Source organism: Triturus cristatus, chromosome 5_2, assembly GCF_964204655.1.
Source record: "Triturus cristatus chromosome 5_2, aTriCri1.1, whole genome shotgun sequence".
NCBI lineage: Eukaryota > Metazoa > Chordata > Amphibia > Caudata > Salamandridae > Triturus > Triturus cristatus.
The window spans coordinates 954,486,591-954,509,347 of record NC_140588.1 but is presented as its reverse complement, the minus strand read 5'-3'; the positions used below and the strand labels follow the sequence as shown (position 1 = coordinate 954,509,347).

The window sequence follows — 22,757 nt, the reverse complement described above, 5'->3', positions numbered from 1 at the left end:
GAAAAAACCATAGGTTTCACACATGTTATAGTTAGGTGGATATTTCACTCGTAAAAAACCAATGAAATTCCCCCGTTATAGTTAGTTCAGATAACTATAACTCGCGCGACCGCCACTCTATCACAAGGATGATGTCATCAGTGATGTCATGAGTGATGCCCCTGACCATGTCATGAGTGATGTAATATGTGACGTCATGAGCAGTGGATTGCGGGCGCGCGAGTTATAGTTATCTGAACTAACTATAACGGGGGAATTTCATTGTTTTTTTACGAGTGAAATATCCACCTAACTATAACATGTGTGAAACCTATGGTTTTTTAAGTGAATATATATATATATATACAAAACACAGTATTCCACCTGGGGCCAGCAGAACTCGCGGTGGGTGCAACCGGGAAGCGGTGGTGGAAACCGCTTATGAAACAGCAAGAGTTCATGATACTCCCAAGGTCCAGTGCACTCACGGGGTATGTGTCGGCTATAAAACATCCGCAGACGTGTTTCTGGCTCTTGCCGTCATCAGTGCGGAAAAGCCGTCAATAAAACGACAGTCATTTAAACAGTTCTGCCATATGGTTGGTGGATCCTTGGCCAATGAAGGGCCAGCAATGGGGTGTCACCGTTTTCATTATTTATTGCGTAATGCAATGTCTATGGCGCTCCCATCACTAAAAATGTTAATTGGCAGCTGTAATAACTGTGCCTGTACATCCCCTCACCTGCCACTGGTTTAAAAACGAAAGCGTGTCCCACATATGGTGAAGCACTCTAGCTTTGTATAAGCCACAACCTGAGTAGGTCAACAGAGTCCGATGACGGCAAGAGCCAGAAACGCGTCTGTGGATGTTTTATAGCCGACACATACCCCTTGAGTTCACCGGACCTTGGGATTATCATGAACTCCTTGTTTTTGATATATATAGGAGTGCTTTGTTTTTGTATATAAACATATATAAAAATATACATCTGCAGCCCAAATAAAGGCTAAAAATGTCCAAATTGTATTACATTTTCATATTAAATCACCCACCAATTACCAAGGTATTTCTGTCATAAACCCTCAGATGATTCAAAACCTTTAAAAAGGAAAATGAAAGGGAATCTGAGACATTCATATCCCATAGTCTTCAGTCAAAATATAACAGAACACAAAACTGGACTGTGTCTTTTAGACCTTACAGGACCCCATCATGCCTTACAGGTGACAGGCCAGTTCTTTTTTCCCGCTCGTACTGTTAGGATCCTGGAGCACTGAGCTCTGCTATTTTTTGACAATTTTGCCAGAAATATTTCTTCAAAAACTCCGGTTTTCAACTTTCTCTGAAAGAATTTAGTACAGAGAGTGCACTATACTCTTTTTCTGACAGGAACTATATATTTTTTCTGTGAGTCATGCCTTCACTTTTTGTGAAGTGCTCCTCCTATTGAAGGAAGAAGGTGCAGACTGATCCACATGCAGTCTGTATCATATGTCTTTCAGAGTCCCATTGTCCAGACTCTTGTCCTTACTGCCAGAAGCTCTCCAGGCAACCTTGAAGGACAGAGAGGAAATAAGGCTTCATGGACTCCAGGAAAGAGGACTTACAGGATTAACACGAGGCTTTGGGGAGTGTCAATCCTCCTCCAAAGAGACTTCCTCTCATCCAAAAACAGTCAACAGAGGAAGATCTCATGAAAGACATTAGTAGTGGTGAACATGATCAATGTTGAGAGGTAGGACGCCAAAATCTGAAAAAATACCTATTTGTTCGAAGTCGACGTCAAAAGTGGCTTGGATCAGACTTGTCACTCAACGTTGATGCACACATCACCCTCAAGGGTTCCTTCGACTTCCAAACGTCATCTTCACTCAACTTCGAGCTCTTCACTGCCGTTAAAGCAGTCTTCAGTGACAAGTTTGCTGTTGAGGCATTTTCTGGCTGCCACAGTGCCATCTATGCACGGGAGACATCGGCCGTTGACGTTGAGACACCCCTCAACCTCAAAGGATATGGCGTCAAAAGATATATGACTTTCGTTGATGTACAGACACCCGTCAACGTCAAAGGATATGCCTTCAAAAAATTTGTGGTGTTCACCGATGTCTAGAACACACCGGTTGACGTTGAAGCAGCCAGCAAAGTCACGGTCGATGTCAAAGACAAGGTCTAAAAGAGTATCGACCTCAAGAAGTCATTCAAAGTCCTCAGAAGTGCAGATTTTGCCATCTGAGTCATTTAAACCAAGATCCTCACCAGCTAGGCCTGCTCCTTGGACAACTGTGAATCTCTCCCCATGTTGGCTGGAAAGCGTATGTAAGTGGGAGATCCTGTACCTCATAGTCCTGATTCAGATTTTCCACAGGCATACTCTCCATCCAGGGTTACCCCATGTACTCCATCACCAAAACACACTCCTCCTCTGCATCATTCTCCATGAACTCGCAATCAATGCTTCTGGAGAGACATTGACTGCACTGAAGTCCACGCTACGATCCAAGACTCCGCAAATGCGTTTAAAGAAAGTCTGAGTTTGCTAGAACCAGGTCCACCTCCAGATGACGACTATCCCATTGTTCCAGGTCACTCCATTTGAGGAGTAGAACACCCTCCTGGTCCGCCACTTCTCGATCCCCAGTGAGGAATAGTGTCCCCGGTGGATGGCATCACAGCTTTCAATGAAGTTATTCCTGTGTCTACCATCTCTTCATCTTTCATTTTTTACACATTGCACCACAGAGCTGTGCCAAGTCTTCTATTATCTGTGATCCCAGCTCTTTAGGAACCAGAAATATAACTTTTCTTGACTCCTGCGTCTCAGAGCAGCTCCATCAAGAATCCTCAAAAATATAAGGCCCCAGACCAGGACCATTTGTTCCTGAAGGCTGATCAGCCACCACATTCAGTCATAATAGCCGCTGTACGCAAGACTCATTCTGTGGCCTCTTCTTCATCAGTCCTTTCAGATAAGGTCAGCAAGCTAATAGACTCTGTTGGAAGGAGGATGAGTGGAACATCTGCTTCTTTCATTAAAGTAACAAGTGGTTCTGTCTTACTCGGATAATACGATAGGTCACTGTGGGACTCTCGCAGCAGGGTCACAGAAAAGTTTCCTAAAGAAGGACATGACTTTCTGGAAGTCCAGCATGAAGGAGCATTGGTATCCAACCAAATAATCTGTGACACTGCAAACGCCTCAGACCTCGCCATCATGGATATTCGCATGGCATCTGCTCAAGAAGATCTTCCTGGCTGCATCTCACAAGCCTCAAACCAGAAGCACAACAGAAGATAATGAATCTTCCTTCCATGGGGAATTCCCTGTTTGGAACTCATACAGATGACGAACTATACAAATTGAAATCTGAACTGGACACTCTAAAAGCTGTAGACCTTGAGTAGAAAAAGGAATTCAGGAGGAGATGCAGGCCTTATGATAGACAGTGGTATCAGCAGAGGGTTCAAACCTGTCACTGGTTTCAACAACCACAAACCAGGTCTCATTACCATTATAGCAGACCAGCCAGGGGAAGAGGATCTCAACAACAACCTGCATCCCGTACCAAACTAGCTGCCAAGCAATGAGTCCTTACTTGCCCCTTCTCCTTACCCACTCCAGTTGGGGGGGAGTATTATCAAGCATCTGGAAGAGTGGCACAATATCACAAGAGACAAATGAGTGTTAAACATTGTGCAAAATGGTTACTCTCTTTGTTTCAGATCTCCTCTTGCCGCTGTTCCACCTTCGAAAACATGTCATCAGCCAAACCTCTTGCAAAAGGAAGTCACCAATCTGCTCCAAAAAGAAGCCATAGAGGAAGTCCTTCTCATCCAAAGAGGGTTCAGAATCTACTCTCGCTTTTTACTAGTTTAGAAAAAGGGTCAGAAGCAAGAGTTTAGACCCTTTCTGGACTTGAGAGTACCGAACAAATTTATATGAAAGCAACATTTCAGGATGCTTGCTCCCCACCAGATCTACACACAGGTTTAGAAAAATATAGAGAATATTTATCTGAGCAAAATAAGACCAAAATGAGAAAACTCCAGTCAATAGAAGTTGAGATATTAATTTTTAAATATTAAATACAAAAACAGTACTTTGAAGTCAATAGCACTAAAAGATTACTTTAGGTCACGCTAGACTGGGGAAAATCCAAAGTTCAAGTCATCCATGATGGAGCACAGGTTGGATACAGTTCCAAACAGGTCCAGCTCAAGGGTAGCCAAGAGCCCCATTTGCGGGGGATAGGGTTGCTGGGAACAAGCAGAGCACCACTAGCGATGAACCTGTAGGCGCATAGAGCCGGCTGGGCGTCGCAGACAACAAAAGGGGCTCGTGGTCATGGCCAGCAATGCTTGCTGTGTGAGGAGACGATGTTGTGGCAGCTCACGCTGATCCTTTGAGCGAGTGGGGCAGTCCCAGTGCTATCTGGCCCATTCAAGTTTGCAAAGAGCCCAAAAACTTGATTTCATGGCCCAAACTGCACATCCAAAAGGCAACTTGGCAGTCCTGCCTTTTGGGGGTCAGGAGCAAGATGAAGTCGGGCCCATGAGCTGTAGATGAAAAATTGGAAGTCTTTTGTAGAAAGCAGTTGCAGAACCTACTTCTGAGGCAGAGAACTTTGAGGGGGCACCTCAGCCATGGGCAGGACTCACCGACAGCAGAGTCCAACAACACCAGCAGAATAGCAGGAAGTCTTTCATGTCTCTGAGACTTCAGAAAACAATAGGCAAGCCAGAAAGTCCTTGGAGACCCCTTGGAGGGAAGGCGGAGTCCAGCTCTCCTTCAGTAGATTCAGGGAGCAGTAGGCAGCAAGGCAACAAGCAGAAAAGCAGTCCCTCGAGAAAAGCAGTCCAGTTGAGTCCTTGAAGAAACACAGCAGTCCTTCTGACAGAGGTTCATTTCAAGATCCAGAAGAGTCTGATGTTTAGAGGTCAGAGATACAGTACTTATACCCCAAAGTACCTTTGATGTAAGGGGTGACTTAAAAGCAGCTCTCCGAAGTGCACAAGGATCCCTTTCAACCTAGCCCTGTCTACCGTGCTATCTGTGGGGTGTAAATCAGTGCTTTTGTGTGGACAGGACACTAACTATTGAAGTATGTTAGCCCCTCCCATTCCTCCCTGCCCAAGAAGACCCGCCAGAATGTAGATGGATGCTCAGACTACAGATGAGCCTTACCTTCCTGTATTTGTGGCTGTCTAGAGGGAATGCACAAAGTGTAACTGTCACCCAACCCAGACCTGTATTGGAGACAGTCTATGAGGCACAAAGAGCAGTAATTAAAGAGAAATGTCCACTTTCTAAAAGTGGCATTTCAAAAACAGTAATGTTCAATGCAACATCTGAAAGCGACTATTAGTTATGGATTCCTTACCTTAGAATTACTCCCAGGCGTGAGACTGGATCCGGAGAATTTTTCTTCAGCAGTACCCCTACGTGTCGGTAGGTGGCGACTCATTGGCGTCATGAACACCGGAAGGACGTCGCGGTATCTACTTAGACGTCGCCCCTGCACGCTGACGTCAGTTCTTTCTTTGTCCGTGCCAGCCAGCGCAGATCTGGAGAGAGCGGTACCCTAAGTCTATATTGACTGGAGGTTTTTCGACTTTTTGTCACATCAACGGACCGGCTTCAAATCTTTTGATGCCTGTCACAAATTGATGTCGGTCACAGACCCACATCTCGTGTGCCTCTGGTGCCTGAAGCGCTACCACGACCCGAAGTCGATCCGTACCGCTCGAGGTCCCGGTCGAGAGGGAGGTCGCCGGACCGGTCGCGGAGTCACCACCATCACTCATCTTTGAAGTCTTCGTCTTCAGGTAAGTTGAAGCACAAGAAGGCGAAGAAGCACCGTTGCTCTTCATCTTCTCCCCATCCGTTGGGTGATGTGATGCAGGATGTGGACAGTAGTTGTCCAGCTCTGCCCGCAGAGCCTGTTGGGTCGGCTCCGAGCTTCTCTCCCTTCCGGGAGCCTGGGTGACCCCTGCCAAACTTCATAGCTTTTAATAGCCCTCCACTCCATATTTGGGTATCCCATCTCCACCGGGGCGCCTTTGGGCAACGCGGACTCGGCTGGGGGTTCTAGGCTTTTGGTGCCGGTGGCTTCGACGCCGCAGAGCACCCAGGGATCCAGGTCTGGATCCCAGCCGGCGCCTGTCTACCTTACAACACCTCCTCCGGCGCCAAATCCATTGATGACACCGTTGACCGTTGACGATGCCGGCTGTGTCCTCTGCCGGCGTCGAACCCAGCCTCCCTCTCGACATGGATACGGAGCCGGATCGGAGTCAACTGACGCTGGTACCTGTGCCGACCAGTACTTTCTTACCTGTGTTCCATCCTGGCTTTCCTTATCGCCCTGAGTGGCAGCCAGAGGAGGATGAAGAGAACTGGGAGGGGTCTATTGACCCTCTAGCAGACCAGCTGGAAGAGCCAGACTGGTGTGAGTAACTAGGTGAGGCCAGTGGTCTGGATACATACATACCTTGGTTTTCTTTCTGGCCCTACCGTGGCTACGGAGGAGAGAGCCTCCTACGCTGTGGTGTTGCCTACGGCGGCTGAGGCTTTGGGCCTTGAGCTACCTACGGTGGCAATCAGGACTAACCTCTCAACTGAGGTGCTTCAACCAGCAGCAGCCTCTACGGAGCCCCTGCTGCAGTTCAATAAGGTCCTCACAGACATCCTTCTGGGCCCCTGGTCCAAACCCAGCATAGGGGCTCCTGTGTATAAGATGATTGGCCGACGCCAATGCACCGACGTACCGACTATTCCAACACCCTTCCCCTGAGAGCTTGATGGTCCAAGCCTCAACATCCAACGGTGCTTTCCCTACTGCTCCCCCTGATAGGGAATCCAAGAAGCTGGATCATCTTGGGAAGAAAATGTTTTCTTCCACCAGCTTAGGACTGCGGTCGGTGAACACCGCATGTTTCTTGGGGCATTACACCCACTCTATGTGGGACAGGGTTGCGCAGGTGCTGCCACAGTACCCGGAGGAGGGCCTGGACGTACTCTCCCATGCAGTCGCTGATGGGAGGGATACTGCAAAGTTCTCCGTTCCCTGTGGGCTGGACACTGCCGACTCACTAGGCAGGGTGATTTCAACATCGGTAGCCCTGAGACGCTATGCCTGGCTGAAGTCCACTGGCGTCTTGGGCAATGTCCAATCGACTCTTTTGTATATGCCCTTTGATGGCTGTCGCTTGTTTGGCGACAAGGCGGACAATGCGCTTGAGCGCTTCAAGGACTCTAGGGCGACAGCCAGATTCTTGGCCCTCGCCACCCCCTCTCCCCGCACGCAGTCTGCTTTTCGCCCTTTTTGTGGCTACTGAGAGGGTGTTCCACGACGTTCTGCCCAGAGCCACAGGCCCGCGCAGGCTGTCCATCTGCGATGGATGGGTCCCACGTCTGGGGACGTGTGACCCATTGCCATGGGTCTGGGGGCCAGCGGGCGGGCCAGTCCACCATTGACCCCTCTGCAGCAACCTCCAAACCTTCCTAGTCCGACCTTGCCGGGCCAGCCTTTGCCAGTGGGTGGCAGGATCCACCATCACCTCCCCCACTGGCACAACATCACGTCGGACAGGTGGGTTTTGCAGATAGTCCAAAGGGGCTACTCCCTCCCCTTCGAGACTACCCCTCGCTCCATGTTACCTGCATTCCATCACATGTCGAAGGATCACCTGGCCCTTCTCGGTCAGGAAGTTGCGGCTCTCTTGACCAAGGGAGCCATCGAGAGAGTCCATGTGCCAGAAGTATGTTGTGGCTGCTACTCCCACTACTTTTTGGTGCCCAAGAATGACAAGGCCTACGTCCCGTCTTATACCTTAGTGTTGTCAACCGCTTCCTCCAGAAGGAGAAGTTCAGAATGTTAACATTGTCTCAGGTCCTGTCAGCCCTCGACCCTAGAAACTGGATGGTAGCGTTGGAACTGCAGGACACTTATTTCCACATCCCAGTCCTGTCGGCCCGTAGGCGTTACCTATGGTTCACGGTAGTCCACGAGCATTTTCAGTTTACCGTGCTCCCCTTTGGCCTTACAAGCGCCCCTCGGGTGTTCACGAAAGTGATGGCGGTGGTCGCAGCTCATCTGCACAGATCAGGGGTTCCAGTCTTCCCCTATCTCGCTGACTGGTTGTTGAAGACGAGCTCGCTCCATTCGCTGGGGTTCACTATCAACTTGCCGAAGTCACACCTGCACCCTTCTCAGAAGCTCCTTTTCATCGGAGCGGTTCTGGACACAGCACATTTTCGGCCCTATCCTCCCGAACAACGAGTCCGGGATATTCTGGCTATGATACAGATGTTCCAGCCTCTATCCCGGATTTTGTTGAGAATGACCCTGAGGCTGCTGGGCCTCATGGCCTCCTGCATCCTGCTGGTGGATCATGCCAGGTGGCATATGCGGGCTCTGCAGTGGGACCTGAAGTTCCAGTGGGTGCAGCATCAGGGGAATCTGTCCGATGTAGTACAGATCTCGGCGGGGACTGCAGATCAGTTGCAGTGGTGGCTCACAAACCAAGATTGGGTCAATGGCAAATCCCTCTCCCTTTCCCAACCGGATTTCACAGTGGTGACAGATGCATCACTTATGGGATGGGGCGGCCAAATGGGACAGGCGGAGCTAAGAGGCCTCTGGTCTCCAGTGGAGTCCGGGCTCCACATCAACCTTCTGGCTGGAACATCAGGGCATGTCCCTGGTGGTTCAACACATGGCGGGTTCCCTGAACGCCTAAGGCGGGCAAACTCAGCCACCGGTGCTTGATGGATCACGAATGGTGTCTTCACTCAGAGATGGTACAAGGTCTCTTTCAGCAGTGGGGAGCCTCTTGGTTAGATCTATTCGCCATCGAACGAGAACGCGCAATGTCAACAGTTCTGTGCGTTGGAATCTCCAAGGCGGCACTCACTAGGCGACGCTTTTTGTCAGGAGTAGAGTTGCGGTCTTCTATACGCCTTTCTCCCCATACCACTGCTGCCCAGAGTGCTGTAGAAGATCAAGCACGACCGGGCCCAAGTAATTCTTGTGGCTCCGGACTGGGCACGAAGAGTCTGGTATCCCAAGCTCTTGAACATGGCCATCGATCCTCCGATCAGACTGCCCCTTCGGGAGGATCTTCTGTCGCAGCAGTAGGGGACGGTCCTCCACCTGAACCTGTCCAGCCTCCACCTCCTTGCGTTGAGATTGAGCGGCGACAGTTGACAGCCTTCGATGTTCCTCCTGAAGTCTGTAATGTTATCTTCGCAGCCAGGCGTCCCTCGACTAAAACAGTATACGCCTGTAGATGGAAAATATTGTGGCATAGTGCGCAGCAAATACTGTGGATCCCCTTTCTGCCCCCCTTTCTGAGGTTCTACTCTTCTTGCTTTCTTTGGCCGAGCAGGGCTATGCTCTGGGCATCCTCAAGGGCTATCTTTTGGCCATTTCAGCCTTTCTTCGCCTTCCTGATCAGCCTTCTCTTTTCAAGTCTCCTATAGTAAATCGTTTCCTTAAGGGCATTACTCACCTTTTTCCTCCTATTCCTTTCGTAATGGCCCAGTGGGACTTGAACCTTGTTCTGACCTACCTTATGTGCACTCCCATTGAGCCGCTACATAAGTGACCTCTCAGGCTCTTGACCTTAAAGATTGCTTTTCTGGTTGCCATCACCTCTGCACTCAGGGTGAGTGAGCTTCATCCTCTGTCTTCTAAGCCTTCTTTTCTTGCTGTTCATTAGGACAAGGTCGTCCTTCGAACCTGACCTTCTTTTCTTCCCAGAGTGGTTACATCTTTTCACATAGGACAGACCATCACTTTGCCCACATTTTTCCCGCCCCCGCATCCTTCTAAAGAGGAGGAGAGGCTCCACAGTCTGGATCATAAAACGTGCGCTCACATTTTATCTGGATCCCACAACACAATTCCGGGTGGATGATCAGCTCTTTGTTGGCCATGTGGGGGCCAAGAAAGGTCGAGCTGTGCAAAAACAAACCATCTCTCGATGGTTCGTTCTTTGCATTAAAATTTGTTATTCCTTGGTGAATTAAGGAACCTCAAGTAGGGTTGCGCGCCATTCCACCAGGTCGACGGCAGCCACTACTGCCTTGGGAAGTGGAGTCCCCTTTCATGACATCTGCCAGGCAGCCACATGGGCTTCATTGCACATGTTCACTAAACATTACTATCTGGACAGCCAAGTCCTGAGAGACGGCTTCTTTGACAGCTCCATTCTTCAGGACTTCCTGGTGTGAACTTGGTTCGCAGATCCACCTCCGGGGTTGGTCTTGCTGGGGTATCTATTCTAAGGTAAGGAATCCATAACGAATAGTCTCTTCCAGATGAACAGATTTACTTACCTTCGATAACAATATATCTGTAAGATAGATACATTAGTTATGGATTCCCTACCGCCTCACCCACCCTCCCAGTTCTGCAAACTGACTTCTAGGGTAAGGGACTCCCTTTCAGTTTTATGCACCAGTGGTCAGTGTCTTGCATGGCTCTGCACTTCTGGCGTGGTATGTCATGTAAAGAACTGACATCAGCGTGCAGGGGCAGCGTCTAAGTAGATACCGCGACGTCATTCCGCGATCACGACGCCAACGACGAATGCGGAGTCGACCGACGCCACCTATCGACTCGCAGGGGTACTACTGAAGAAAATTTGGATCCAGTCTGACGCCTGGGGGTAATTCTTAAGTAAGGAAGTAACTTTGGGGCATATTAACAAGCCAGGCGATAATGTTAGATGTCCTTCACATCTAACATGGGTTTCAATTGGAATTCCATAGAGCATATTATCAAGCCCATTATCGCCGTTTTAGCGGCAGTTTTCTGCCGCTAAAGCAGCGATAATTTTATCGCCTGGCTTGTTAATATGCCCCTAAGTTCTTTACCAGTAATGAGGATTTATCATTACTATTCCAAATATATGAAGCATGAAAGAGCTACTCTGATTGGGAATTACAGCTTAAAAGTGTGTTAAGGAATTCCCAGTGCTGGCCTATGAGAGGGGTAGGCCTCACAGTAGTGAAAAAGAGAAAGGCTTTTTGTCACTAATAGGACATTCAAAACATTCAAGAACATGTCCTACCTTTGACTTACATGGCAACCTGCCCTTAGGGTTACTTTGGGCCTACCTTAGGGGTGACTTATATGTAATAAAAAGGGGAGCTTAGCAAGTAGTTGTTTTAAATGCCAAGTTGAAGTGACAGTAAACTGCACACACAGGAACTGCAGTGGCAGGCCTGAGACAGGTTTGAAAGGCTAATTCTGTGGGTGGCACATTCAGCACTGAGTCCACTAGTAGCATTTGAAGTACAGACCCTGGATGTATGGTATATCACTTTACTAGGGACTTACCCGCACAACAAATATTCCACTCAGGTATACACCAATGTCATCATGTTTAGGGGAAAAGCACATGCACTTCAGCACTGGTTAGCAGTGGTAAAGTGCTGTGAGTCCTAAGGCTAACAAATAGAATCAGCAAAAATGGGAGGAAAAAGTTGGGGGAAAGACCACTCTAAGGATGACAGGTCTAACAAGAAGACTCTGGTCTCTGGCTGAAAATCCAATCAGGCAATCCAGAGTTTTGAATTTTTAAAGTTTAAATGTGAAAATTGCAAGCCTTCAGCACATGCCACTGTTATCTGATAGAGACATCTAGCCGCAGATTCCTTAACTTTGAATATCCCCAGGCGTCAGACTGGATCTGGAAAACTTTTTCCCCAGCAGTACCTCTGCACGACGGGGGGCGGCGTCGCCCGGCTCCGTCCTGACGTTGTGACGTCAATGGAGCCATATAAGCCCCCCTCAGCATGCTGATGTCAGTTTTCTTCTTTTCCACGTCTCAACGTGGATCTGGGAAAAGCAGTTCTTCTGACCTGTGTTGGTTTCAGGCCTTCTCAACGCCTTTTCTCATCTGGAACAGTGTGCTGATGCCTGTGGGCATCAAGTTGTGTGCGTCCTGTTCGCAGCAGATGTTGGTGAAGGGATCCACGCAAGATCTGTATGTGGTGCTTGGGCGAGTACCACGACTCCACCGAATTCGACGCCTGCCGGCAGCTGAAACCAAAGCCCCGCCGGGAACGGCGGATGAAATTGATGTCTGCCCGGTTGTCCTCCGTCTCCAGCGGAAGGATCCAAACAGCACAGTTATTCCCACGCTGAGGTTCTTGTTTGGGGCAGATCCTGGAGTCGTTCCCACGGATGTCGCTTGCCTGCCTCGGGTAAGCATCGGAAGAAGTCACGGAGGTCGTCGACCCGCACAAGTATGACGTCAGGGCCCGCTGCCCCCGGTCTTCACCGGACACGGGTCCTCAGGAGTCGGCCCCCACCTACCCACCGTTTCCTGGTGCTGGGGTGACTCGGACCCAGATGGAGGCCTATTCCAGGGCTCTACAGGCCATATTTGGGCCACCCCCTCTCCCTGGCATGCCTTCAGGCCCCACAGGGGTGTTAGGGACTTCCCTGCATCGTCGCTGGATGCAGCTGCAGCGCAGAACGAGACTCCGAGTCGACTTCGTTCCTTCCCGCAGGCTCCGGCCTTGGTGGAGGTCGAGTCGACGCTGGTCCGACGCCAGGCGCACGAGTCCTTCTCGAGGGTTGTCGACGTCGATCCAACGCCGATTCGACATCGATCGAAACTGGTTCCTGCCCCGGATGTTCCTCTGCTGGTGGAGGACATGACCCCAGTGGGTTCTCTGCTCCCAGTGTTGTTTCCTTGTGCCACAGAGCAGGGGCCCACGGGGCACTGGCCGGCTCATTAGTCTGCAGGGCCTCTTTCATTGGGTGGACAAATTAGCCTTCAGCCGTCCCCAATGGATGACTTGCTGTCTCCACCTTGGATGGCCACGGAGGCTAGCGCAGACTTTGCGAGGGCGAACCGCGGTTCGCAGGGCTGCGGATATCTTGCAGATGCAGCCGCCCTCTTTCTCCCTACCTTCAGATCCTTTGTTGGATCTTCTCCACCAGGGTACGGTGGATGTGGAACTCTTGTTGTCTTCTGGCGGGTCATTGGGGACTTGGGCCAGTCATCAGGTGACACCATGGAGCATGCTATTGCTCATCGCCATCAGCCGGCTCCAGATGACCCTGCCTGTTTGTCCCTCCATCCTAGGGCTTAAGGACTTGTAGTCCAGGCAGCACTCCCTTCCTCTCCTCCTCTGTTGCTTCCTTCCACTCGGTAGTCTAGGTGGTTAGAGTTGTGTGGCCGCAATGTCTTTGCGTCCACCAGCTTAGGCCTATGGTCCCTGAACACGACCTGCGTGCTTGCTCAGGCTACTTCTGCCCTTTGGGACTCAGTCGAACAACTCCTTCCCTCTTTGCAGGAGGGCACTCATGCTGACCTGGTCCGGCTTATTCGGTATGTCCGTGACATGGTGTAGTTTTCCGTCTGGTCGGCCATGGACACCACTGACTCCGTGGGTCGAACTATGGCCAGGTCAGTTGCTCTGCGACGCCATACGTGGCTACGTGATGGCAGTTTCCCCTGAGAATGTTCGGGAACGACTCAGGGATCTGCCCTTTGATGGGGCCGATCTGTTTGATGCACATGCTGACTCGGCTGTCCGGCGCCTCCTATCTGGATTTCCATGACTGCCAGGCTTTTAGTCCTCTATGGTGGATTTGTGTTTTCGTATGCAGTGTTATCACTGCTTTATGATTTACGTCTCTGGGTTCAAGACATTGTTTCCCATACAGGATGTATGGCCGTTCTGCCGTGTTTTTCCTTACTTTGGTACAGCTGGGCCATCTGTTTATATGGTTCTTTTTTACCTCTGCCTATGAGCTTGTCTCAAGAGGTGTCCCTTGCTTTTTATAGGGCTGTAACGTACCCTATGTGGGGTATTCTTTTGATATTGTGTATCTGCCCTTCCTTGCCAGGAAGTTCGAAGGCTCCCGTGGATCTCTCTCGTTATTGTCTGTCCCTCTGGGGATTTTTCCTGTGGGTTATGCTGGTTTATGCTGTGGGCATCTCCCTTTGTTCCATGCTTCCTGTTGTGGTGGAACGTCTCCTCTGTTAAGACCCATGAACTGACGTGGCCCTCTCCTGGATCTTCTGTATTGCTGCCTATGGTTGTTCCGTTGCACTCTCATGCGTCTGTGAACGCAGTTTGCTCCGGTGTATTGTTGGGGTTCTGCCGTATCCGTTTTGCTCCAGGGGGTTTCGCGTCCTCCTGCCTTGCTTTTGGCTCATCTTTCTGCCTTCATTCTGCCCCTAGCACCGTTGGCTATTTTGGGCGTGGGTACGTGTCCCTGTGGGCGCTTTGTTCCGTTCCGCTCCAGATCAGTTCTTCTGTACTCTGGGCGGGCACCACATGTGGTCCGCACTGGGTTTGTGTGCTATCACGGGGGGCCCGTAGTGTTCCTTGAGCCATTGTCTTAGCTGAATTCTCCTTCTGTTCTCATCTTTCCTGGTGTTGGGAAGGGCTTGGGCACACCCTGTCGGGGGTTTGCCTACGGGCCGTAGAGTTTTCGCCAGAGCAGATCTCTGTTACCTTTTACCTTGTGCCCCTGGCTTCCCTCTGACGGGCCCAGCCTGGGCTCAGGTTTTTCTATTTGTTGTCTCACACAGACGTATTCTATCTCCGGATGATCTCTGGCTTCATCCTGTCTATATATATATTATATATATCGGCTTTTTCAGGCTTTCTATTTCTGAGTGTTACTGACTACTTCTTCATTGGTGTGGTAGTCAGTATTCCTACCTGTATTGTGGTGGCTCGGTCATCCTCCCGATCGGGCGGTTGGGGTCGCCCTCTTTTTGTGGTAGGACTGTATGTCCTGCTACGTTTCGCAGGAGTCGGTGCCGTTGGTACCTTTTGGGCGACTTTCTATTTTCTAGGGGTACTGTTCCAGTTTGCCCTTGGTTGTCACTTCTTGACTTTTTCATGTATTTCTGTGTGCTGTGAATGCACATGAAGGGGCAGGCATGCGGGGTCTCCCTGCGGTGGTTTCTGGGGTTTGTCCCAGATTTCTCTCTCTCTCTCTCTCTCTCTCTCTCTCTCTCTCTCTCTTTCTCTCCCTTTCTCTCTCTCTCTCGCCCTCTCTCTCTCTCCGACTCTCTCTTTCTCCCTCCCTCATGGGAGATGGCTTGGGCGTGTTCGGCTGCCGGTGGCCCTTGGTCATTGAACCTAGGGGTACGGTTGCCTGGTTGGCTACCTGGTGCTGCTCTGTCTTCTCAATGACGCGCACATGCTGTTGCTGTTACGCTTCATTGTGCTAGGCATTGTGTGGTGTGGTTCTCACGGTACACAATGTCTGTCTCGTGTATTCTTGTAATTCACATCTATGTATCTCCTGGTGGTAATAGTTTGTATGTCTCTGCGTGATGCCTTCTGCCCTGACATGCCATTTGTTGGCACCTGATGTTGTGCCACTCAGATTGTGTGTTCTGAATCTGTCATCATGTTTAAGTCAATTCGCTGGGCATTTGCCCCTAATGGATCCTGGGGTCCTAAACTCAGTTGCCCTCTTTTCGTAGGAGTTTGTGACATTCTGCCATTGTGCACTGACCTTTCTGGTTCTGTGATTTCGTTTCATCCCTGTCTGGCCGACAGTGGACTCGTGCCGTTCTCTGACGGATTGTTGTACCTTGCTTCCCTTGTTCATGCTCCTCCCTGAACTTCATGGTTTGGTATCAGCTACGATGGCAATGCTGAGGTTTACGAGTTTGGTGTCAGCCACGCTGGCATTGTGGCCCCCACTTTGTTTGAGCCAATGTTCTTGACGGACTACTTCCTTTGGGAACTTTGTGGGGTTCGGTCGCAGACCCTCCTCCAATGGGGTATAGCTTTTGTATCTATTCTAAGTTAAGGAATCTGCGGCTAGATGTCTCTATCAGATGAACGAGTTACTTACCTTCGGTAACGATGTATCTGATAGAGACACAGTCTAGCTGGAGCTTCCTTAACGCCCGCCCATCCTCCCCGTTCTGCGAGGACCTTTGCAGGTGGGGTTCTACCACCTTACCCCCTTACGGGTGGCCTTGGTCTTCCTGAGGGGTACTCTAGTTCACCTACCTCCGGGGCAGGGTGTGTCATGCTGTTTTGGGCACATTGGCTCTCCACTCATTCTCGATCTTGGGTGGCTAGGGTTTGTGCTTTTCAGTGCTCCTCCATCCAGGTTCTCCGGGGTGGAGATTCTCATGTTTTCCTGCCCTCCCTCCGCCCTCGTCTGTTCTCCCCATTTCTTTGGAGTCTCCTGGTCTATGCTGCAATCGATTGGGTTGAGGTTCTATTTGACTATGCTACAGTTCATAGGTCATTGTGGGAGGTGTGGTGAACATTCTATGATGTTGTGTTCACTTCTAGTCACTTGCCGTGAGTCGTATTGTTCCAGTCCTGTGGGCCTTTTCAGTTACATCATGTGTATACAAGCTGTCTTTCATACAGTTCCATCCTGTAGTTGCAAACTGCCTTTCGTTTGTCATGTCATTCATTTCCACTGCCGTTCCCTCTTAGGGATGGCACGGCTCTTTGGTTTGGCAGAACTTTTCCAGGTGCTCTGTTCGCTTCCTTCAGTCCCTTAAAGTGTTGAATACTCTTTCAACATGGTGTTGTTTCTCATCATTCTATGATTTCTTGTCATTGTTATGTCAAAGGTTTTTATCCTTTTTTTGGCACACGGTTCCTATAGTCTCACAGTTCTTGTAGTGGCTCCGCGTTGTGGCGCAGAAAGGTTTCACAGTAGAAAACTGATGTCAGCATGCCGAGGGGGACTTATATGGCTCCATTGATGTCATTTCCGTAGACGACGTCAGGACGGAGCGGGGCGACACACTTCCCCCCCCTTCGGCGTGCAGAGGTAATGCTGGGGAAAATGTTTTCTGGATCCAGTCTGATGCCTGGGGATGTTCTAAGTTGAGGAATCTGCGGCTAGACTGTGTCTCTACCAGATACATTGTTACCGATGGTAAGTAACTCGTTCATCTGGTTGCAATTGCACAATACCTAGAGACAAGTTAAGGCTGACCGATAGAGCGCGGGTTAGATACAGAAACCAGGTGTGACCCATTCAGAAGTTCGACCTTTGGACTTAGTTTCTAAAATGGAAGTCAGAAATCCTCTTCAGGGCAAGGCAGCAGGCTGTGGCCAAAGCGAGCTCCACGTCGACAGATAGCCACTGGACAAGGTCTTTGTGAAGCCTTTGGCTTTTGAAAGGAAAATAAGTGGGGAAAATTTGAGAATATCCATCGGCGGCCAGATACTTTTGGCACTTCGCCCAATGAAGATTTATATTTTTCGACATTGTTACTCATTTGGAGCTCAAATCTTAGCTGAAGACGGCTGTATGAAGTTGTGCACCTTTTCCCCAAGGCCCAACTGAGTCACATTTGCTTCTGCGGATATTCTCTGAGCAGGAGCTGCCTGAATCTTTGACCCAGCTGCAACACGCCTTTGTTGGGTGGGATTAGCAGGTTTGTCCTGTTTCTCCAGAGGTAATTAAAGCCAACATGTTTCTAAGTCCTGGGTTTTGTGAAACGTTAAGCAGACTACACTTTGACACCATCTGAGGGTCCACCTTGGTGACAGCACTTTGGGGTCAACACTCACTCCAACAGAGGCCAGCATCAGGATTTAGGGTAGGTCCAGTTTGGACTGGACTTCTGGAAGGATGCAAAAAAGTCCTGTTGTAGCTTGTTGTGCCCTTGTAGTGTGAAGAGGAGGCCATCCTTATGACCCTTGTAGTCCACCTTTGTCCTGGGTACAATAAGGAGCTCATGACCAGGGCTGTATTCATGTCACAGACAATGCCCCAGTCCTCTTCAGGTCCAGAAAGTGTTCTGAGGAGGGTACTGTTTATACCACATATATACCTCGCACCAGCCTGTGGGTGAGGGCACTCCGAAGCCAGTGGAGTAAAGGTTCAGAGAGTTGACCATACCAACTTTTGTAGTATTTCCTGTGTGCCCTACTGCAAACAATCCACAGTGCCCCTCATTCCCCAAAACCAATACAGCAGAACCTTTCTTTCCCTCTGCAGAGCACTTGTAGCCACCCGAGAGGCGTGACCAGAGAAATGAGCAACCCCTCCACTGTAGTCACTCCAAGCCAGTTGTGATACACCTCCTCTCCCACTGGGCCTGGTGCCTGACTGGCTGGGAGGACAAAGGAAAGGGCCAGGTCCAGGTGTTCTCTGCATCTACCTGTGACTAAGTAGGCCTCTTTGAAGTTAACTTCCTGAGCACAGCCAAGATGGCCAGCATGCCAGAGGAACCTCCCCACAACCAGACTCTTGTCTCAGCTCTGGAAACAAGTTTACATCTCATCAAAGAAGCTATTCAGTTCCTGGGTAAGAGTTGCAAACACATAAAATTGGGCTTCTTGGGAGCTTTGGGTTGGTAACCTCCTAAAAGTACCTGTTCTGAAAAATGTATTACAAATCCAACTTAATCAGTAAATTGGGCTTGTGATAAATACTTTTAAAAGTCTCAAAATTAACTTAGTAGGTGTTTCCTAGGAGGAGATAACATTATTTAATTTTAATAATGTATCTGAGTGCTTTCCTGTAGAACATCCAAACCTGCAACAGTGGAAATAGTTTTCAAAGTTTCTCACTGTAAGTATATGTTTAACATTGAACTTCCTGTCTTTCTTTTAAATATCTTGCTCTCTACTTTATGGCCAGTAACACCTACTTAGGCATGACTTATTAGTTTTTAAAAGGGAGGTGTAGGCCTGTCAAAAGGAGTTATTTTGACAGGTTGAATTGGCAATTAAAACCTGGCCAGTCAGGCTAAGCCTGGCAGACCTAAAGTCATGTTTGTATTGTCAGTTCTATGGGTGGCAAAATGGGTGCCACAGTCCACTGGTGATTTTTAATTATAAGCCCTTGGTGCATATTGGACACCATATAGTAGGGACGTAAAGGTATGTTAAATATGCCGAATAGGGTGTTGCCAATTTCATCATGTTGAAAGGGGACACACAGACACTACCACTGGTCAGCATTGATAAACTGCAAAGAGTTCTACAGCCAAACAGTCAAGGCAAGAAAGACAGAACGTTTAGCCATGACTATATGTGTTTTGACCCGACTGCCCCTTTGAGAGGACCTCTTGTTGCAGCAGCAGGGCAGTATCCTCCAATCGGTCCTGCACAACTTACTCCTCCATTCTTGGAGACTGACCGACAGCAGTTGATGGCCTTTTCTCTCCCTCCTGAATTGGTGGATTTCGGCAGTCAGACGTTCCTATACAAAAAACACCTATGGTGGGCACTGGGAAAAAGTTGTTGTTTGTTGTTCTTCCCGGCATATCAAACACTTATTAGCCCAATTGTCTGAGTTTATCACTTGCTCAACAAGGCTTTCCTTTGGCAACATTTAACGGTTGTATGTCCGCCTTGTAAGCTTGTCTGTTGTTGCCTGATCAGCTATTTCTGTTTTAAACACCTGTTGTGAAATGTGTTTTTTGAAGGGGCTGACCAATATGTTCTTGCCAAAACCCTTTATGATGCCCCACTAGGGCTTCAAGTTGGTTCTCACATTCCTGATGTGAACCCCATTTGAGACAGTGCACGGTTGTCCTCTGAGGTTGCTCTTATTGCATACAGTATTCCTTATTGTGATCACGTCAACTCGTCGCATGAGTGAGTTGCCCCACTCTCTGTCCAGAAATGGCACACCACTTTCTTTCTGGACAAGCTAGTGTTTAGGACTAAATCAGCATTCCTTCTGAAAGTGGTTACACCTTTCAACATTGCGCAGTCTATCACCCAACTAGCTTACTCTGCCCTTTTTCATTCAAGCAAGGAGGAAGAGAGATTTCATAGCTTGGACCACAAGAGAGATCTGAGTTTTTACATTGATCCTACCAAAGACCATCAGGTGGGCTATCAGCCCGTCGTGGGGTTCTCTGGGGTAAAGTAAGGAAAAGCTATGCAGAAATAAACCATCTCTAGGTGGTTTGTCCTCTGGACTGGTCAAAAAGAGCATTTGGAAGGCTTACGGGCACCCTACCAGAGTTTAAGCTGCTATCATCGCACTTGCACATTGATTGCCAGTTTTGGACATTTGTCGCACTACAACATTGGTGTCAGTTCACATGTTCACATAGCACTACTGCCTAAATAGCCAGGTCCAATGGGAAGGGCATTTTCTCTGTTACGTTCTGCAGGGCTTTCTGGTCTTAGTTATTCCACAAGCCCATCACTTGGAGAGGGTACTACTTTGATATCTACTCACAAGGTGAGAAACCTGCAGTTAGAAGTATCCATCAGAATAACAAGTTACATACCTTCCATAATGCTTTTTCTGGTGTATACTGTATATAACTGCAGATTCCTCACTTACCCTCCCACCTCCCTGTTCTGTAAAATCACATCCTCTGGCCTATGCTATAAAGATTCCAAGTAGAGATCTGCACCCTGGTACAGTCTGATTACTGTAGACTCTGCATCGTACGGGGCCAAGAGATATTGCAAATAAAGTGACACTATCGGGCAGAGTTAGTGGTTAAACTAAAGTCCCAGCGTCACTTCCAGGGTGTAAGAACCAGATGCAGAGCTGCATGACACCACCTATGGCATGTGAGGGAATTGTTGAAAAAAAAATCTGCTGATCGAAGTCTGATGCCTGGGGGTATTCACAAGGTTAGGAATCTGCGGTCAAATAGCGTATCCACCAGAAAGAGCTTTACTAAAGGGAGGTAACTTGATCTTTGATATTCTAATTTGGCCCTTTAGTATTTTTAGTTGGTGGTTATGTAATGGATATATAGTTTGTATTTAGTAAGTTGATTGCTTTTTATGTATTATTTCATTGAGAACATTGTATGGTTCTAATCATTATAATTACATTCTAATTCTAATTATTTATTTTTCAGTCACATAAAAGAAAAGCAGATTCGGTCATGGAGAGCTCTGCAAAAAAGGAAACTAAGAAAATGAAACCCTGAGTCTGACAAATGTGTGCAATATGAGAGCACAGGACATCCGCCTTCTCTTACACTGCATCAGCAAACGCTATTTAGCAATGCATATGTTTTTTTCTTAATTAGTGAGGTATAAGCACTGCTTTATGTTTTGCAAATTTTGTACGTTTTACAATATTTTTATTGATATTTGGTAGGTGTATGTTTCAAGCATTCCAGTATTTTTGTGCAATTTATTTTATGAGTGTCAACCCTAGTAAAGGGCAAGCAATACATGGTGTTTCTAAGCTCGTCCTGATGTTTTAGCTTTTATATGTTTTATATGCTTTTGCTTTGAAATAAAACCTACATTTTATCATTGTTTAATATTTTATGTTGAACAGGTTCAGAGTAGAGGCAGCCTATGATATTTTTATTAATAAACTGATTTAATCATACCCTCTCTTGTGCAATATAAAAAAGGAAGCGATGCTCTTTCATGACTTACCTGTTTGGTGTCTGACGATCACCGATTCTTCCTTCAAATCAATTTCTAATAGAACATATTTGGTTAAATTCCTCTATTGGAAAGTTTAACTGCTAATTAATTGCCCACACTGCATTTATTTTCTTGCTCTGAAGAGGTGTTTAGGATTGATTGATGGTAAACTAACAGCTGTTAACTATCAACAGCGGGAGAGACATAAGACTATTATGTGCTATGACATTGCCACCCTGTTCAAACAATTAAACACAATACTTAATGTTCCTACCACTGACCCTAGAATGTAGGTCAACCTAGTTTAGTGCCAACGTTATACACATTCTGGTTTTCTAGTGCCATCTAAGCATTCCAAATATGGTCATAATAAGCATTAGGCACTTCATTTATCTGTATGTTTAGAATACCCATACTCCATGGCTGATACTTGGAAACTTCTCGGGGAGGGAGTGTGAGGGGCATAATGTTCCCAGCTGTTTAGATGAGTGCCTGAGAAGATTTCAAATTGTGCAGTTAAAAAATAGGTCTAAGGTTTCAGAAAATAATAACACGTCACAGTAGTGCAATGGATATGGGAAGTAAGGTCCTCTATTTAACTGATGTATTGTTTTGGCCAGCGCCTTCATTTTTTATTCAACAGACCACATAAGCCCTATGAAATGTTTCAAGTGGGATCTTGCTTCACTGAAGACTCTGGGCTTAATCCTTTGCAGTGATTACCCCAAGACTTTTCTGAAGGAGGGGCAAAGTCTCTATGGTGTTCTACTGTATGCCTTCGAAATGAGAATTTCCTATAGTATCCCATGTTTGTCTCTTGTAGCCTAGTTCTACCGGCTCAACCGTGGTATGAATCATTGCCTAACAAACTCACTGCTTGTGAGAACTTGCCCTTGAGGTCGATCATGTTTTGATTATAAATATTTAGTAGACTTGCTAGAAATTGATTTTTGACAGTATGAATGCTGAGTACCATGTCTCAGAAAGAGAACTAGACAGTATTTGTTCACTTGCTTTGTCTCTGAGCCCAGCTGTTGTGTTACACAGCCATTCTTAATTACGGTTTATATGGTGGAGCAGAGCGAGGGTCAGAGGGTGCCCTGACCTTTTTTCCTATCCTCAGTTCTCCTGTACACTTACCCTTGTCACCAATTATGACGTTTTCCAGTATAGGAAGTGACACCATTGCATCCACGATTATTAATATTCTGCTCATCAGTACTGGTGGGCCCTGCAATACAGCCAAACACCAGGCGAATGCTGCATAGTGAATGTCCTTCTAGCTAGCACAACTCAGTCTTGCTAAGTAGTCCGCACAATTCAGCTGCACTGTAGAATTGTGTTGCAGTTCACCTCACTAGTGTAACGTAATTGGAGGGGTCTCCCCTGCAAACTACATGGACCCCTCCCGCCCGGACACAGTCAGGAGCAGTCCC

The 22,757-nt window shown here is 48.0% G+C and overlaps 1 protein-coding gene across 2 annotated transcripts in view; it reads left to right on the top strand.

Annotated features, from left to right (window-relative positions):
• The window catches only part of LOC146829460 (SWI/SNF-related matrix-associated actin-dependent regulator of chromatin subfamily A member 1), a 1,967,301-nt gene extending 1,946,103 nt beyond the window's left edge, over window positions 1–21,198 (top strand). For both annotated transcript variants that reach the window (XM_085608144.1, XM_085608145.1), the window contains one exon: window positions 20,796–21,198. In XM_085608144.1, the coding sequence (XP_085464270.1) occupies window positions 20,796–20,867 (72 nt within the window). In that variant the 3' untranslated portion in view covers window positions 20,868–21,198. The remainder of the gene's footprint in view (window positions 1–20,795) is intronic.
• The last annotated feature ends 1,559 nt before the right edge of the window (window positions 21,199–22,757 follow it).